Below are 18,768 nucleotides of genomic sequence, written 5' to 3'. Positions count from 1 at the left end.
CCACAACATTTAAACAAATACGAAAGCAAGGTTACACCCATACCTCTTTAGTCCCTTTAAGGTGTAAGCCCTCGTGCCAGTCAGGGCCTAAGGCACTGCCCAGCTTGTCACATGCTGCTGTAGGTCTTCCTTTTTCCTCAATTCCTTAAGGAAAGAGATGGAGTATATCAGATTTAGTGTGCATACTTCCTTGTCCACAAAATTCAGAACAAGGATTCTCAATTAATAGAAGAATACCATCTGGCTGCCAAAGGGGAAGATGGAAGTGTAGTATCTTTCTTCTTCCTGCCTGATGTCTAGAACCATGCTCTTCTTTTTGTGATGATTTTGGTCCTACATATGTTTGTGTGATGTTTGTTCATGCAGTCCTAGTTAACTGTTGTTTCTGAGACTGCAGTTTCACTCCATTTGTAATAATGTTCTGTGAGGTTTCATCTGCTCCTCCAGTATCTTACTAGGTGACAGCTCCTTCCTATATAATGGTGAGATAGTTCACTTCAAAACATTACAGAAAATAGAACAAGTTCTTCAGAAGAGGGAATACAGGGAATATAAATTTGGCACAAAGGTAAGCACTTTTTTACAGTTTGCAAGTAACTGTATTACATTCCGTCTACAGAAATTCAGGATGGGTTTTCATGTTGCTTTTTCACTCTCAGTTTTTGGAAGAATGAAATGTCATTTAAGATAACAGTAAGCCTTATTCCAAGCTGCTAAACTGACTGATTTTCAGACTATCTTTAATACAAAATGCTGCTGCTGCAGTGTCAGAAAACTAAACCCCCCATACCTTCCACTGTGTACTTGGTTCTTTTACACTCGATTGGAGTCTCCCGGCTTTCAGCAGTGAGCTTTGGAATGAGAAATTCAGCTGCTCCTGCATCAAAGAAAGTGTTCCCAATGGCTTTGTCTTTGATAGCCCAGATTACTTCACAGCCTTGAATTTCATACCTGTGGACATTTAAACAAGGGATAAAGTGACAGACTGCCTGAAAAGGATCTGACTGTTAGCAACATAAGCAGAAGTGTGTCAAATTTCCTTCCAGAAGCCAGAACTAGGGGATCCAAGACTTTCCAACCTATCAAATCCACTTCTAAATATTTACATAAAGAACCCATTAAAAAATATCTCTTCAAATTGACAAGTCATACTCTCACCAACACAACCTCGACTGAACTGGGGCAGGGAGTGGTGGGGGGGGGGTGCAGATCAAATTTGTAATAGTAATAATTAATATTTCCTGCTCCCCATAATGAAAAAGGACTGCATTTCTGCTGGATTCCCACTGCTAAAACCAGGCATTTGGATCTTGTTTACACTATGTGGAACATGAACTGTATATTCTTGACATCTCTGTGTCAAAGCTTCTTCTGGAGCTTTCCTAATTTTATGTGTCAGTAAGAGCCACTACGTTGCAAAAAAAAAACAAAACACAACTGTAATCAGTTTTGCTACTAAATGCTTTAAGAGATACAATTTTATAAGTCAACCTTCTCCCAAACTCATGTACACTAGATTTAGCATTGCATCGTTAAAGATTTTATTTGAATATGTATTTTTTGTTTACTTACACTAATTCAAGGGCAATCCCACCATTTCCTACCACCACTATTCTCTCAGCTTGAGCTAAATTCTTCTGAAAAGCCTGCATTAAGAAAGGAAAAATGTCAGTTAGAACTTAGAGCATGTTCCCTCACACCGGTTAACTATATCCTTTTCAGTATTTTCTTGCTCTTGTTTTGATTTTCTCAGACTATTGATACACATCTGTAAAAGAAGCTGCTGTAACAAACAATTTCAGTTTCACTTCAGATTATTTGAAAATGTTAACTCCTTTTTTTATCCTTGAGGTCCAACTTCATTTGATGAATGGCAGTTCCCTGTTATGGAGAAGCAGTGCTCCCCCTGCCTCCTGTGATTCTGAAGACCTATAGCAGTGAAACTTCACCTTTGGCTTCCAAGCTTCATTTTTAGTCCATTAAGTCATTTCTCAGGTGAAAATTTTTCCACGACTTTGACTATAACTAACTCTTTTCTATACTAAGAGGAGAAGCTACAGTAGAACTAAAAGGAAATAAAAAGTCATTCCTTCAGTAGCTTTCCACTGTAAGAAGCAGCCCACTGTACCATGTACCACACACACCTTCCCAGGGAAGTCTCTACTGGTGCCTACTTCCTGTTTATATTTTCCAATTGGATTCTGCCTGGAGGGTGAAAGAATATCATTTATTCCATATTATGTTAGAAATACTGTGTATGAGCTATCTATAAAATTAACCAATGTAGTGGCTAATTTATTTATTTACTGACATTTCAAGGCTGTTTTTCTTCTAGTGAAAATGTTCCTATTTAAGAATATATAATAACAAACATTATTTTCTGTTTCTCCATTTCACTCCACAATAATTTTGGTATTTTGCACCAGAAGCAGGAATATATGACACGTTTTTAAGTCCAAAACACATTTACCTGTGCACTGTCAGTATCCCGGATTCCTAATACATACGGGTTCCCTTCAACAATTAATTTCGGTTTGGCTCCAGCACACAGGCAAAGTTTTTCATATATGTATTCTTTCCCATCCTCAGTACAAATTTTCTGTTAACAATGAAGAGAAAAGAAAAATCAATTCATCTAAGAGAATTCATCTAAATCAAGACATCTAAGAGAACATCAGAACATTCTTCCTTAATGTCATAGTAATTTGCAGAGATTAAAAGCTGTAAGGGGCTTCTTAAGGAACAAGCCTTCATACCCTCACTGACTGTGTGTCATTTATTCCCATCACACTCACCACAAGTATGTCACCAATAAAATGGGAGGTGTACACAGCACACTCCAAGCAAGATCCAGTTTACCACTTGGTGGCACTTTGTACTCACTGGCTGTGCCAGAAGAGAGCTGTGTTTTCTATGTGACAAATGTCCCTCTGGCCCCAGTAACAGAACTATGCACTAGTGTACGTTAGCAATTGAGAATCTCCCTCAAAACATTTCAACAGCAGTAACTCTGTGTTAACCAGGCACAGGATAGGACACAGTTTAGAACGACTGCAGATCCGTTCTTTGCTGAAGAAAAAGTGGAGGCACTAAACAAGCTACATCATTCTGAGAAAGAAGACCTTAAATTTTAACATTTTATGACATTATTTGTTGTTCTACAAACTAGAAGCTGCATAGTTTAAAGTGATTTTGGGCAAAAGATCCTCCAAATCCACATGCATTAATTATTTGTGTCCACCAAGACCTAAACTAAAACACTATCCTAGTAATGATGTAAGAAAACCACTGGATTCAGAATGTTAGCAGAATCTACCCAAAATTACATCTCCAAAACTTAAAAGTGAGCAAAGTGAGTTTTGGATGTGCTGAAGTGAAGAATAACATGTTGACACAGAGCTAACACGGGTGCGTACATGCTATCCATTGCTCGTACTTGCAATGTATTTCCTGCTAAATAGAAGGAAGAAAATGTGGAAATGTTGGTTCTTTCAAGATTTTGTCCCCTGTATATATTTCTACTTGAGAAACAGTGTTAAGCAGTAAGTGAAATTAGAATCAGGAAGTATTTTCTTGTAATTTCGGTAACTTATCAGTTCAATAACCAGAATGTTCTTGAACAAAATTTCTCACCCAAAAACATTCAACTACTTCTTAAATTATTTTTTATATACATAACTTGAAAAATCAAATAAGAAAGAAAACATTATCTTACATGTTCATCACTTTTCAACTGCTTTACTCCAGACTGTATGACTCTAATATTGGGGTATCGTTTTTCTAATAAGGAACTTGGTTGCTCTTCGACATCAAATTCCTCAAGTGTTTTGGAGACCTGTAAGAGAAAGAGAGGTATTTAAAAGTATGGATCATTTATCCCTATCTTCTTCCACAGCTTTTGACAGAAGGTGCTCATTTCCAGTAAAAAACTCACAACATAAAGCCCATATTGTCTGAAGATCTGTTATCACGTAACTGATAAAAGTTCCTTTTTTAATACAGAATCTTTCCATGCCTGTTCCTGGTTAAAGAGTCAAAGCACTACAGAGAATTTTAATCCTAAAGATAGAGATTAAGCAAAAATGGAGAACCCTGACAGTTGCTCTAACTGCTACGATGTTTTATTCCATAAATAAGTCTATTATCAGAGTTGTTAACAGTGCTTTTTAACTTATCTGACATAGTGTTAAAATCCTGCTCTTCTCTTAGTTGTAACTTTGATAAAATAACTCATCCAGAGCCACTATCTGATATTTCAGAGACCTGGGGGGCAACACCAAACAGAAAACAAACAAAAAAAAATAAAAACCCCAAAGAGGCAAACCAGAACCTGAAAAACATTCAAATAAGTTATGACAATTTGGGTTTTTTTCCAAAAGAGAGTGGCTGCATGGAAACCTCCAGGCCTGCTACTTTATTGAATATCCAGAGTTTGGAACACATCTAAGGAACCAGAAGCCACATCATGCTTGCAATTCAGAGAGAAATGAAGATGCTCATGTCCAAAACATAAATGCTGCTGCCTTCAAATAATGCTTAGCTATTCCCTTATTCTTCAGATGTGTAAAGTTTTGCTGATGTGAATGACAGACTTTACCTCTCTGCACTGTGCAAATGTCTTTACTGGACACTCGTGGCACTGCTGCCAGCACTTTCAGAAAGCATTCTGGGTTGGGTGCTACTCCAACAATCTCACAGAGAGCTCTAAGACTCAGCTTAATGACCCTACTAGCCACAAACCTGAATTCATGCATGGATTTGATTTTCTTTTTCAAACCAGCAGGAAAGATGTCACTGAATCAGCAGCTGCTGGAGTAGATAAAGCTCAAAGCAATTTCCCAGAAGGCTGTCCCTTCTTTCACTGCTTGTCAGAAGGCTGTTTCAGCCCCAAATTCGAACATGAGCAAGACCACGATACCATTTCAGTGCTTAAAAGAGGGCACTCACTAATAAAGCAGTGAAATAGAGCTTCAGTAATTCCAAACACACTTCAACCATGTAAGTACCTAGTTTAACCTTTCGTTGAATGGTGTTAATATATTCACTAATTACTAATAATGGATCATTATAAAATAGCTCATCAGTCTTACTAACACCACTATAAAACAGCTCATCAGTCCTACTAACACCACTGCAGTCACACTAATAGGAAAACAAGCACAATGTCATGAGAGTTTTCACCACTGGGTTCTAAATTATCTGCACATAAAAACTTTGAAGATGTCTTGCTGTAAGAAAAATTAAGTGTCTCTTACCTGCTTGAAATTAGTTACAGCTTTTATAACTGGGGAAGCTGTTATTAAAAAAATGTCTTCTGATGGGAATTCTGCAGCCAGCTTGTAAATAAACAGAAACTATGGTGAGAGCCATCATCAGAGTTTAACACAATAAAACTACTGGTGAAAAGTAGCATGTATTAATACATTACTTTGATTTTGCAGAATCTTCTTGAATAAACACTACTTCAGGGTAACAGAAGGATAATGACTGAAGAGAATCTGGAGACATATTTATTTCATTCACACATAAATATACCTTCAAGAACTGCAGCCATAGTGTAAAGGACTACTTTATTGTAACAATATTCCAAAGACTGTCTGATAGATCAGACTATGATCCTATGATTTCTGGAAGCACCCAGTTGCTGGATACACTTTTTTTTACTGCATAGCAGTGACTAATTGATTACAGGTTTCATTTTCACAGAGGAAATGCTGATTTTTACTGGATATTTTAAACCCTACATAGTAAACTGATAAATAGATTATCATCTTCAGGGTGCTGTTAAGCAATTCAAGACTTTTAAAGCCCCAAGCCAAAGGGAAGAATTTCCATTTTAAATGCACCTTGCTCAGCAAGGTGACAGGTACACCAAGGCAAGTGGTGCTGTTGTAGGGAAAGGATGCCATCCACAGAGACCCTGACATCACCAGAGAACACATGCATCCAAGACACAGCCTTTATCCTGCTCTGCAGTTCTAACAGATAAAATACTCCTCACCAAACTAATATCCGCATGATTTCATTCTACAGGTACAAAATTATCTCCAGTTACTGTTACTTTAAAAACATCAAAAACCTTGAAACCAAGAAACAGGTTAATTTATTTTTAGAACTTGGGCTCTCAGAGAGCTGGATGAGGTATACAGCTCTAGAACATGGATCCTATAAAAACTGAGCAGTATTAATAAAAGGAAGCACATCACGGCAGCCTTCAGCTCAGCTGCAGCACAGTCCTTTATGGCTATGAGGAGTAATTCCTGCAGGAATACTGAAGTCCCTGACCTCTGGACCAGGGCACAGAGTGCCGGCTTTCTGCAGTTATGAAGTTGTAACTCTCCTTTTATGAAATGTCCGTAAATTGCTTCAAAATAACCTCAGAGGTTTGAACCTCTTGAGACGTATTTCTACACAGATAAATATCGTTACATTACAGTATTGCTGTCCTAGAGCTGCCTTTGGTTTTTGTTTTCCCAAGCGAGACAAATGATTTTTAAGAAGTGGGGATTAGGGGGGTGCAGGACAGCGTACGGAACTACAGTATACATGCGAATATTTACACATTTACTGTGTAGATCTGCTTCTATGACCGTGCACAGGATGCCCCTGAGAGCGTTTATGCCTCTAAGCAAGCGCGGGCACCGGGGCGGTCCCGCCAGCCGCGCAGCCCGGTTCCACCGGCTCACGGCCGGTCCAGGCGGCTGCACAGGGCCGCCAAGGGCCCTGACAGACTAAGGCTCCGCCGTGGGGTCGGGGAGCCTCCCGGATCCCGGGGACAATTCCCGGCTGGCGCCGAGCGGGCTCCGCACCCCCGCGCGGGGGAAGGCGGGAGGAGCGGGGGGAGAGCACCGTGCGCACGCGCGCGGCGGCGGCCCCGGCCCCTTTTACCTTCTCGGCGCAGGTGACCCCCGCGATGCCGCCGCCCACCACCGCGAACCGGCCCCGCGCCGCGCCGCCGCCGGCCCCCGACATCGCCCCGCCCGCCCCGGGCACAGCCACCGCGGCGACCTCCCCCGGCCGCCACCTCACTGCTGCGCGGCCGCGGCGGCTCCACCTACGGCGAGCAGTAGCACCAAAACTTCCTCTCCTCCCGCGGGCCGAGGTCGGCATGAGTCGTCCCGTGCGCACCCGCCCCGAAAGGGTTCTTCCCGCCCATTTGGTATTTATGTAACGTGTGTGTAGTATCTGCTGTACATCTCTGTACAAAAAACTGGGATCAAACCCCAGCTTTTGCACCAATCCCGGGATCGAGCCGTAATCCAGTCCGAGGTTCCCCCATTCCGTATTCCTGGGAAATCCAGTCCGGGTTTTCCCCGATGCCATACCCGATCCAGGCAAACTTTATAGCAATGACCACTGTAATCCGCCTCGATTCTATTTTTTCTTCATATTTTTCCATATTAGTCAGCTTCATATTTGATATGAACAGCAGCAAGGTTTTCTCAGCTTATTGAGTGAGACTCAGAGTAGGATTTAGTGAAATTCCTGTGTAAATCAATGCCTAGGGCAGCTCCAGGTGTGGTCAGTGAGGGTGAGGAGGGGTGGGGCAGTCCAAGGTGTGGTCAGTGAGGGTGAGGAGGGGTAGCCCCTGTTGAGGGTTGCTTTCAGGAGGGTTACTGGAGTGTCTGGAGTGGGCCATCTCCGGGGATCTCTCTAAGGACAACAATGAGAGCATCCTGCAGGAGCAGGGGAACACCTGGGTGCTCTTGGAGCCTTGCTCAGGATGTGCAAAGGGACAAGCCGCCTGCCACAGGGCAGCGCAGGAGAGGGAAGCAGCGCACCTGAGCAGGTGGAGCAGTGTGTGGAGATGAAGGGAAGATCTTTTTTCTCTTTTCCATTTCATCTTGCCAGTCTCATCCCTGTGCCTTCAGTCCCTCCCAAGTGCTCTCAATCCCATCCCAGTCCCTCCCCAGTCCATCCCAGCAAAAAAATGCAGTCAGTCACCCGGGCAGGTTAACTGATTTATTAACAAAACAAAACAACTGGAGATGGGAACCCCAGATATGCCCAAGACCCCAACAACAAAGCAGAGGAAAAACAGCACTCACAAGACGATAGATGCTCCCCGGGCTATGTGTCACGAGGGGAGGACCCGGTGCAGAACACCAGAAGAGTTCTTATAGTCCTTTGTGGGTCAGGATTGGGCCGATTTTCAATCCGCTCTTCCATTGGCTCATGTAGGGGACTCCAGATTGGCTCATTCCAGGGTGCATTCCTGACCAGTCATTCTCTCATAAAGTCATCTCATTGGCTCTCTCTGTTAACCAATCCACTTGGGATGATGTCACTTTACCTGTTGAATCCTTCTAGAAAATTCCCACCTAACCTACCCATATACTGTTGCCATCTGTCGAGTTTCCAGAGGCATTACACCCGTACATCACGCATGCGCCTATCCCAATTAACTTCTGCTAACAACTAATCAACCTTAAAACTCAGCCCCGATATAACCCAACCAACTCTTAATATTATAACAATTATAACTTCATTAAACTGTATAACCATAACCGGTCCATGAATTATTCACGTTTATAACACCAGTGACCCCAGAAAAAGAGGGGTTTGAGGGGAAAAGGGTTAAAATTGAGGGGGGAAAACCCCCTTTTCCATTATTGTCTGTGTTTAAATTCCCATTCACCATGATTTTAAGGGTATCAATTGAAGGAAAACCTGTATTTTCCATGATTTAGGGGTGTCAGTTGATGGGGAATTGTTCTTTTCTGGTTTAAAGAGAAGGGGAAAACCTTTATAATGCCATTTTATGGGTTGAGGGCAAGCTCCCCATTTTCACCATCTTAAGATTTAAATACCAAGGGAATCCCTTTTTCCCTTGGTTTTAAGGGTTTAAATTGAGGGAAAACCCCCCCTTTTCTAACAATTTAAGTATTTCAATAGAGGGGGAAAGGGCAGGAAATGCAAGGTGATAAAGGTGGGGAAGGTCAGAGGAAAAAGGGTGGAAAACATGAGGTGGAAAAGGGCAGGAAATGTGAGGGGGAAGTGGATGAGAAACATAAGTGGAAAGCTAAAATTGTTGTTTACACTGCCTGTCAGTAGGGATAAAGGTAAAGCCTTGGAAGCATGCTTTACTATTCAAATTCTTTACAGCATGTAATTGCACTGCTGGCCAGTTACGGGGAGTGTGAGAGGGGAGCTGTGCATGCATCTTTTCTCTTAATAAGGCACTGATCCCATTGGACCAGCTCCTCTGAGGTGATTGGTATTTGACGTACTCTGTGTCCTCCATGCTTGACTGTGTGTATATATATGTAGAGAATAATATATATATATGAGTGTAAAAACAGGTCTGTATTTTTTATTTATACCTAGATACACTTTATATATGTATGTATAAAGATATATAACATATATTCAATATCTGTGTCCACAGAAGTGTTGGTATAAAACATGCTTTAATAAGAGCTAATGAAATTAATAGTGGAGATTTACATGCCGATAGAAAGGAATTAAAGAAAGTAAAAAGTGGGCATGGGACCCCACTTCACAAAACTGCTGAAGGGGCTTTAGCATGGCTGGGGAGGGGATGATCAAGAGGGCAGTGGGTGTCACAAGGGTGGGGTGTTGATGCATGTGTTGTACAGGAACAACAGAGATTTATTTGGGAAAGTAATACCATTATGGCCCAAGACACTTGTCTTGACACTGAACAAAATGTTTGTCATTTTGAAACATCCTGATTAAACTGCTGAAGCTGTATTAGTGTATGTTGGAAAAGGATGCATTTGTATACAAACCCTTTGTGATTTTGTATTTGCAGACAACACCACTGGGGAGATGTTACGATCTGGTTTAAACCCAGGAAAGCAAAGAAAGGTAAGTCTCTGTGCATAAACCAGAAAGAACTTAGAAGGTTCAAAATATTCCCAGAAACGAGATTAAAACCAATCGAGATTAAATATTGATGCCAAAAAATTTGATATGTTTTATTTAATAGTAAAAAGAGGCAAAGAGAAAGAAAGAGAAAAGAAAGGAAGAAAGAAATAGAAAAAGAAGTGTGCGTGGGGGGTGGGGGAACAGGGAGAGAGTGACGGGGCTTAGGTGGAAGCATCTCACCCGTCCGAGGGTCCCAATGACATCTCGTTGCTCCCCTCCATCTGGTCTGCTGGTGGTGAGGGTCCCCCGTTGCCGCCGTGGCCGTGATGCCACACGCCAAAGAGTACAGAATCCCGTGGATTAATATACGCTTTGGGCCAGGTGGGAACGCCCATGTGCCTCCCTTGCAGGGGCTGGCTTGACACTGTCCCTTGCAACACTGAGGGTCTGTTGCATCATCTCTGGTGCTCTTGTGATAAATGAGTGAATGGTAAATGTTGTCCTTCGCATCTAGGATTTTAACATTTGTAAGTAATAATGTACTATGTAGAAATAGTGTTAAGGTAAAATGTAGTTAAGTAGAAACGAGATTAAGGTAAATTGTAACTTCAAAATAGTTGTAATATGTTAAGAAATGTATTAACAAACACATGGTAATAAATGGATTTTGAGCTGAGAAACTACAGAGCCAGGAACCAAGATATCTTAGAGGAACAAAGAAGATAAACCACGTGCATCCCAGGAAGACTGTTCTCTCATCAGAACTCACACTGCCCAAGGGAACTGGCAGCTACAAATTAGGCTGGAGACTGGGGAGGCACCAGAGGGGGGTGCTTGCCTTCAATTCTGAAGCTATCCAGAGGACTGACATGGCATCATACTGGCGGAAGGGGGCAGAGACCAGAGAGGGGGGAAAGTAGAGTGAAGTGTAAATTACTTCCTGGGCTTAATGAATATGTAACAGTTTAAGAGAGTACTTAAGTCCACAGTAAAATGAATGGAGCACACCTCTGGCAATATTGCCAAGTGCCCCAGCCCTGTGATATGCCTTTGTTCTACTAATAAATATTCAATAATATATTGCTAAAAAATATAGCTCTTCTATTAATCTTTTTCACTCTGGTGCAGGGTCTGAGGACCCCTTTGAGGGGGGCCCCTTTGATGAGCCATGTCACCCCCTTCTGCTGTGGATAAGCTTTCCCCTCCCTGGGTAAGGGCCCCTCAGCTGGGCTCCTTTGCACAGTTGGAGGATGGGCAGTCACTGCACCTCTGACCAGAGGCTTTTCCAAGATACCCAGAGCCTCTCCTCCCTCCACCCCTTGGTGCGAGGGTCTGTTCGAGCCTGGCAGCTGATAGCCCTGGGGCTGTGGTCCTCATCTTGGAGGTGTTAAGCCTATGCTCAGTGAATGTCCCCAGCCCTGAGTTGTTACTTTATCTTACCTACATCAGCAAGCAGTGTAAGGCCTCAGACAGGGTCCCCATTCAGGGTGCAGTAGTCCTCTCTGCAGCTTTTGTAATACAGTTTTAAAAGTCCTTTAAGAAAATGTTTAAGTCATAAACTATAATATTTCAGTCTCTGACACCTTTTCAACCCCATTTCAAGCATGTGTCTGAAAACTAAAATCCCTCTGGAATAAGTTTGTCGTAGCTCCTTTTAGTTTTCATTGTTGGACATGAAATGCATCATTGCACTGCTAATATCTCTAGACCCAGCAGAGGCGCCCAAGGTTAACTGGACTGCAGAGATTCCTTTGTCAGCCCTGCAGATGTTTCCTTCAGTTTTTTAATGAGGAACTGCTCACAAAGAGGACTCTACAGCCTATACAGCTAAATCACAAACACCCTCTACTCCTGAGAAGAAAGCAGTAGATCCCATAGATTTCCACTTGTTTTAACAATTTGGTCAGGTCCAACAATGCCAAAGTTGAAGCACTGTGTACTAGCTTGACAACAAACCAGTGGGAGGCACCAAGTCAAAATAACAATTTAATGGAGAAATTAAAGAAAAGGGAAAAAAAAAAAGAAAACACTGGTTCAAACTGACAGAGTCAGGATACAACCTGACACCCTGTTAGTCAGGGTGGTGGCAGCAGTCTGGTAGAATGGTGGCTGCAGTCCTCCCGAAGCGGTGATCCTGTAGAAAGGGTCTGCTCTTCCTCAGAAGGTCCAGTGGTGGCTATGTAGCTCCTGTCCTCTGGAAATCCAGTGGAAAGGTTGTTTCTGGTGTTCAGAATCTCAGATTATATCCAGGATGGAATGCTTGGTTCCTCCCTCTGGGTGGAGCATCTCACAATGGGATAATGAGTCATGAGGCCAAGTGTTGATTAGGCTCATTAACAGAAGATAGTCTGGAGGGAGTTATCTCTGAGTCATGCAGCAGGACAATGATGGGCCATTAACAGAAAGATAGTCTAGGGGGAGAAGGCAAGGAAACACTGCCCCACCTGATTTCAATGGCTCATGAGGATGGTAATAGAATACACTGCAACCCAGGACATAGTTATGCATCTGATACTAAATTCATGACACACACAGAACCTGTGAAAGAAACGTTAAATATTTAAATGTGCAGGCACTCCCCTGCCCCCAAATATTGGAGCAGACCGCTCATTTTCGTTGCATGGATAGAAAATAGATGATCTTCCCCACTTAAGCTGTGTCAAAGCTGAGCATCCCACTATAGGTATCAGACAAGACAGATTCTCCCCTTCACAAACTGCTAGTAATTGAGATGTGGCATTTGTCTGTCACCTTCAACGAATAGGTTCAGGGCACCGCTGTCTTCCACAGAATGCAACATCCCTAGAAGATAAACCACAATAGTCATGAAACTCATTCCTGCTTCTGATCACCAGTGCTGTAATTCCTTGTTAAAAAGAACTGGATTTTTTTTTCAGAACTGTTTTCTTTTCCCCACTTCACATACACCAGCCTGACTTCGTCAGATGAGGTGGATATTCTCTGGGAGTATTGCAAAAGTTGCTTCCATAAGCAGGACACAGGGACTTGAGATACTTGGTTCTCTTGCCAATTTTTTATGTGCTCTATAGCTGAAGTCAGTGGCTCCACCTATCTCAGGGAATACGTAACTGCTGTCACCACCACATCTCACTGTGTGTATCCAGTTATACATCTGAAACAACACCCCAGAATGACAGAAGTCAAAACCCAGCTGTGAGTTTTGTCCTTTGTGTCCTCCATTCTTATCAGTTACTATGAACAGTCTTCTCCCTCCACAGCACTGAAAATGCTGAAACCAAATCTGAACACCAGCTTTAAATCAAATGGAAACTATTCCAACATTAAATTGAACCTGAAGGCATCACTTCACATGTTAATTTTACAATGAGAGCATAAGATTGGATATATTAAAATAAACCACTGTCTCGTTATAGGAGTTATTCCAGTTTAGGGGGTTTGATGCATCCTAATTCGGGTTGTATGGGTGTTAGGTAGGACGGTTGAAGGTTATGATTTGGGTTGTATGAAGTTATGCTGTTTAAACTGTTGAATGGAGTTGGAAGCCCTTTGTTTAAAAATACTGCAGTTAATATAAAGAGGCCAGGAGGTGGTGATATGGAGTATTGAAGGTCCCTAAGCCCCATCGGGATGACATCAGCCTTGAGAGAGGCAGCTGCACCCACCAATCACCAGCCTCCCTCCAACCTGGACCTTGCACCAATCACTCGATGCACCGTGAGGGGAGAGGGAGAGACCTAGCGACGAGCCAATCATCACCTGAGAAGAGGGAAACTAAGCCAATGAACTGAGTTGCTAAGCAGCAACCCTGTGGACTGACCAATAGAAGGACTGAAAGAGAGCATAAAAGGCAGTGTTCACCTGCAAACACATCCTCCTGTGGCTTCAAGACTCTCACAGTGAAGTCCTTCTGTGATTGAAACCTGCCACAGTGAGGTCCTCCTGCCTCTGGGTTAAGAGGAGAGGGCTACTCCCCCTCCTGGTTCTTCCACCTGGTCTTTTTGTTTTGTTCTCTTTTCTTTTAGTTACCAGTTAATCACTTTTGCGGACAACTGGCCCTCATTTATTACAGTCTCACTATACTACACCCCAGCAGACAAGAAACTCTACCTCCCAGCTCCTTCCAAACTATAGCGTCAGGCATATGGTTTGGATCTCTCCCCCTGTTGGCACACTAAATCACTTGCTTCAATACATCCAATCAAACTACCTCCCCTCTGAGGACTCCACGATATCTCAGAATTTTGACCAACCAAAGCAATGTTATGACAGGTGAAGAAATTACTTACTTTCTGCCTCATCTGCCTAAGCCTTAGTAACTCTAGAAAAGATTTGTACACAGCATTAGTGAACATTTCAATATTAGCTGCATGAAATTCAGGCTTATCTGAAATACACCTCCTCATACATAACACTCCACACTCCACCTCTCTTAACCCTCTTCTGCCTTTGCTTATTCCAATATTCTCTTTCCAAATATATTTTCTTGAATTCACTATTAATACTTCCTCCACAGCACTGCTCAAACTTTTGAGGGGTGCCTTTTACACTCTTGCACCAAATGATCCTTGGTTCATCCAAACTCTATTGAAAATGAACATGCCCTTGTTTGTAGCCCCAAGCTTAGACTGAGATTCCAACTGCTCTAGGAGTTACACCAAGTACAGTAAAACCCAAAGCTGTCCTCAAACCACCCAATCATAAAGATAATTCTCAGAGAATTATTAAAGCAGACAAGAGCATTGAAATGCAAGCACAGCCTCCCTGTCTTCTGGGGTATTTTGTGTTAGGGTCATACAATGTAGGGTTGAATTGGCCATAAGCACCACTCTTTCCACTTCTCTGAAGGATTATGTGGGCATACAACATTAAAAAATATTTGTGCAATTAGAAAAACTAAACCTGCATAAAGTTCTAACAAAGCTGCTTTCAAAACATGCACAACACAATTTATGGGCAATCAACTGTTTGAACTACGCAGTGTTTCAAGGCAGGGAAAGGGTCTTGTAAGTTAGTTTTCCCCAAAGAACAAGAAATATCTCTGATGTGCAAATGAGATGGTGGAATTAAAGGAATCTGGGATATTTGCGCTTTGAGAGCAGTCTTATTCCTACCCTCCACCTTGCCCTTCCTGCCTTACTATTTCCTCATTTAGACCATTATTTCTTCTCAATCGAGATTTTTAAAGTTTCAAAGACATTTCCCATAGCACCGCTATGCAAACAGAAACCAGTAAAGATGTTCAGGATCACCAAGACTTACTGGAAAGACACTTTCTGACATCCTGCTGAACACTATTTTGCTATGAGGCTGACCCACCAGAAAGCAAAAGGTTCTAGTTGTACAGCAACAAGGATTTCTACAAATGTACAGTGATGGTGTGGAAAAACCCCACGGCGTAGATTTGTGTTTTGAGCATTTGATATTAAATCCTGCAACACCTTTTTAAGCTCACACCTCGATTTCTGTATGAATCTTCATGTAACTCGAGAGGCATGAGACCAGAATGGAGGGCATTCAGGGAAAAGTCATACGCCAGACATTCCTTATTCTCCAGAAGGACTTCACAGATACATCGAGACACTTTGGAAAACTTGCAAGAGCTTTATGAACATGCCAGTCCTGCTCCTTGGGGAACGAGGAAATTAATTAACCTATTCTAAATCAGTGACAGGCAGTTTTCCGCAGGGAGTAACTACACACCTAACGTAATGGTGGAAGTATGGGGACAGGCACCTCAATATTTTTGCTGGGTTTTTTTGGCTTCAAATGTGGGGAAGCATCATATGTATTCAACAAAAGGTAACTGCCTTCCCCGTGCTGCTCCACCAGGCCTCATCAGAGCTCTTACTAAAGAGAGTTCCTATCAAATGCATGCACACTCTCTCGTCTGGTGCCAGCAGCTGGACTGGCACCTCCTGCCAGGCTAGGGCACCTTGGAGACGGGACAGGACGTCCTTCTTGAGCACCAGATATGGATCAAACGCAGCAGCCCGTTAGGCCTTGCGCCCGAGCCCCGCGCTGCTCCCACCACCCTGAGGGGAACAGGGCCACCAGGGCCCGGGTGCCGAGGCGACAGGGCTGGCCAAGGGCCACACTGGCCGAGCCCTGGCCCCAAACTGAGCGCAGGAGAGCGGCAGCCCAGCCGGCAGGGCGGGGCCCGCTGGGGGGTGGTCCGCGGCCCAGCCGCACACGTGAAGGGGCGACGGGGCAGGCGCTGCCCACCGAGGTGCTGCCGTCGCCCAGGTTCTCCACAGCGCAGACGAGGCAGAGTGGCGGGCGAAGTGGCAGCGCCCAGCACGGCCCGTGATAGCCGCACAGCCCCGCCGCCCCCGCTGCCATCAGCCACTGCCGGGGCTGCCGTGTGGCTCCGCCCCGGGGCCGCCCTCGGGACCGCCTCCCTTCCAGCGGCCGCAGCAGCGCTCCCGCCTTTTCCCGCAGAGCACGCGCTGTGGCCATGTTGAGTGGCTTTGGGTGCCAGCCTCCTCTTCCTCCTCCTCCTTCTCATTTTTCCTCCTCCTCTTCTTCCTTCTTCTCCTATTTCTCCTCCTCTTCCTACCCCTCTTCCTCCGGAGGGCCTTGGGGTAGAGGGAGGCCACCTGCGCGGCAGGAAGCACGTGGAGGCCGGGCGGGTGGGCGAGGGTGCGGCTGGCTGCAGGGAAGGAGGCCCGGGGGGTTGGCGGTCCTGGGGACACCCGGCAGAGGGGGACTCAGCGTCTGGGGTCACCCCTGCACAGTGCCGGGAGCCGGACAGGCTGTGGCTCTGCCAACACCGGTCGCTAACACTTCTTGTGACCTCGCTGCTGTGCCACCCCGCTGCTGATGTTAATGTTTACACGCTATTTGTGGTTTGCAGAAATAATCCTGATGTGGAAAACGAGGTTCACTCTTTATAAGATTAAAAAAAAAGTTTAATAAAAGGGACAATTAGGAGACAATAGCAAAAAGGGTATTATGGCTGGGTGCTTTGGCAGAGATCCAAAGGCACCCCTCTACATCCAAAAGATCATCCTTAAAAGTACATCTCTTATTGCATATTCATCACAATCATGCATGATTCATAAATTCTTTAGAGTTTCTATGTATCATCCCATCAGCCTTATCTTCCTTCTTGGCTCCATTCCGTCTCCGCTCCCTCCATAAATTCTTCTCTCTGGTTTCTGGTTTTCCTTCTTCTCTGATAAGATATTCTAGGAATGTGAAGACTTTCTCTGCCTATGTTTTCTAAATTGACTACATAAACAATAGACATTCTATATCTTGTATTACATTACAGAACCTAGGTAAAGTTTTTCTAACATTATGTAACATGCAAAAAGCCAACATCACAATACATTCGTAACACTGATACATTCCCTTCCGGGGATTTCTTCAAGTTTTTTGTTAGTGTTTTAATATGTACACTGAAGTGCTTCATTTTGTGTAGTCTTTGTGGTATAAAACACCTGAAGACTGCCCAATAAGTGCACTGCTGCTGGTTTGTAGGATGTAGATGTGTGAGTAGATACACTGTTGAATTTGATGTGAAGCATATCTTTCTTACTTTTCCCTTTCACTTTGATAGAAGGAGAATCCTTACTCTTTTAGGAATAAAATGCAGTGGTGTTTTTTCTGTATGTGCAGAGCAGATGAGAATAATGACATGACTCCAGTAATCAATGTATGTGGTGGACATGATGCCTGTGCAGTGTTGATTGGAACAAAGCCTCCTTTGCTCCTATTGTAATATTTATTTTTCCTTTAGAGTGAGTCAGAAGTGAATCCAAAAGCTTACCCACTGGCTGATGCACAGCTCACCAAAACACTGCTGGATCTTGTGCAGCAATCCTGCAACTATAAGCATCTACAAGAGGGAGCCAGTGAAGGTGAGACCAGTGTGTTGCAAAGTGTGTTACAACTCATAACAAGGATTTTTTGAGATGCCATGGGTAGAGATTGTCTTTTCTCTGTAGCTGTGAATCACTCATTTTATATAGATCTGGCTATTGCTGGTGGTGTGTCTCCTTTCTCCTCCTTCAAGCCTGCTTAAACTATATTCAGGGACAGAACTAAGATGTAATCTTTTGAACATTTTTATGCAGCTCTTGTAGATTGCCAAATTGTGTTCTTGGTACATGGTTTGTAATCATGCATGCTTCAGTGGTGTGGCACTGGGATTACCAACTGCCTAGGCAGTTCAGAACCATAAAAGATTTGGCTTTGAGGGTATCTCTAGTGCAACCTGCTCAGAGAGTGGCTCCCTTCACATTTTCTTGGGGCTTCACATAGTCAAACTTGTAAAAAACCCACAATACCCAAGGATAGAAACTCTGTAATCTCTTAGAACCCATGTCCCATGCACTAGATCTCCTTCCCACTGAGGCCACTTTCCACATCTCCTGAAACTGTTACACATTAGATGTTCTTTCCAGAAAGACCTAGACTCTCCAGTTTCTTTTACAGCCACCAAAACACTGAACAGAGGCACAGCAGAGTTCATTGTGGTGGCAATAGATGTGGAGCCCTTGGGAATCATCCTGCACCTCTCTCTTCTCTGTGAGGACAAGAATGTTCCTTACATGTTTGTGTGCTCCAAGCAAGCCCTGGGCCGGGCATGTGGTGTTTCCTGGCCTGTCATCGCCTGCTCCATCACAATCAAGGAGGGATCACAGCTAAAGCCTCAGGTCCAGTCTGTACAGCAAGCTACAGAAAGACTCTTGGTCTAAGTGTCCATGAGTGTGTGTGTGAAATAGAAAAGTGCAAATTAGGGGAAATTCATGTTTAGCTTCATCTGAGATGATAGTTTTGGTATCAGTGTTTAATTTCAAAATGCCGCATTTTTGTTTAATAATGGCTTAATTCTTAGTTTTTCCATCTCCTATACCCCTGCTTTTCTATTATTCCACTCCAACACGTTCTTTCTCATTGTATTACTTCTTGAAAACTGATTGTACAACTGTATTTCCTGTTTTATGTTTA

General features: G+C 43.5%; 2 protein-coding genes across 2 annotated transcripts in view; one reads left to right on the top strand and one right to left on the bottom strand.

Moving 5' to 3' along the window:
- The window catches only part of PYROXD1 (pyridine nucleotide-disulphide oxidoreductase domain 1), an 11,981-nt gene extending 4,988 nt beyond the window's left edge, over nt 1–6,993 (bottom strand). The window contains exons 1-7 of the mRNA XM_042050169.1: nt 6,889–6,993; nt 5,256–5,336; nt 3,716–3,835; nt 2,471–2,599; nt 1,573–1,646; nt 791–951; nt 44–144 (exon numbers count right to left, since the gene is read on the bottom strand). Coding sequence (XP_041906103.1) covers nt 44–144; nt 791–951; nt 1,573–1,646; nt 2,471–2,599; nt 3,716–3,835; nt 5,256–5,336; nt 6,889–6,972 — 750 coding nt within the window. The 5' untranslated portion in view covers nt 6,973–6,993. The remainder of the gene's footprint in view (nt 1–43; nt 145–790; nt 952–1,572; nt 1,647–2,470; nt 2,600–3,715; nt 3,836–5,255; nt 5,337–6,888) is intronic.
- Nucleotides 6,993–18,768, top strand: LOC121675110 (NHP2-like protein 1). Its single transcript, XM_042050170.1, has 4 exons — nt 6,993–7,102; nt 9,776–9,831; nt 17,555–17,675; nt 18,253–18,768. Exons 2-4 carry the CDS (start codon nt 9,793–9,795, stop codon nt 18,513–18,515), a joined length of 423 nt encoding a protein of 140 aa, XP_041906104.1. The 5' UTR covers nt 6,993–7,102; nt 9,776–9,792; the 3' UTR covers nt 18,516–18,768.

This window comes from Corvus kubaryi, unplaced genomic scaffold (assembly GCF_017639235.1).
Source record: "Corvus kubaryi isolate FWS band 111438036 unplaced genomic scaffold, C.kubaryi_AGA036_p1.0 72, whole genome shotgun sequence".
Taxonomy (NCBI): domain Eukaryota; kingdom Metazoa; phylum Chordata; class Aves; order Passeriformes; family Corvidae; genus Corvus; species Corvus kubaryi.
This window is presented reverse-complemented; position numbering and strand designations above follow the sequence as displayed.

Bases quoted from the DNA above. Each gene is read 5' to 3' on its own strand.
- LOC121675110 (XM_042050170.1), top strand. From the start codon at position 9,793: ATGTTACGATCTGGTTTAAACCCAGGAAAGCAAAGAAAG. The intron at 9,832-17,554 runs GTAAGTCTCTGT...TTTTTCCTTTAG, and splicing joins ACCCAGGAAAGCAAAGAAAG to AGTGAGTCAGAAGTGAATCC. The intron at 17,676-18,252 runs GTGAGACCAGTG...TTTCTTTTACAG, and splicing joins ACAAGAGGGAGCCAGTGAAG to CCACCAAAACACTGAACAGA.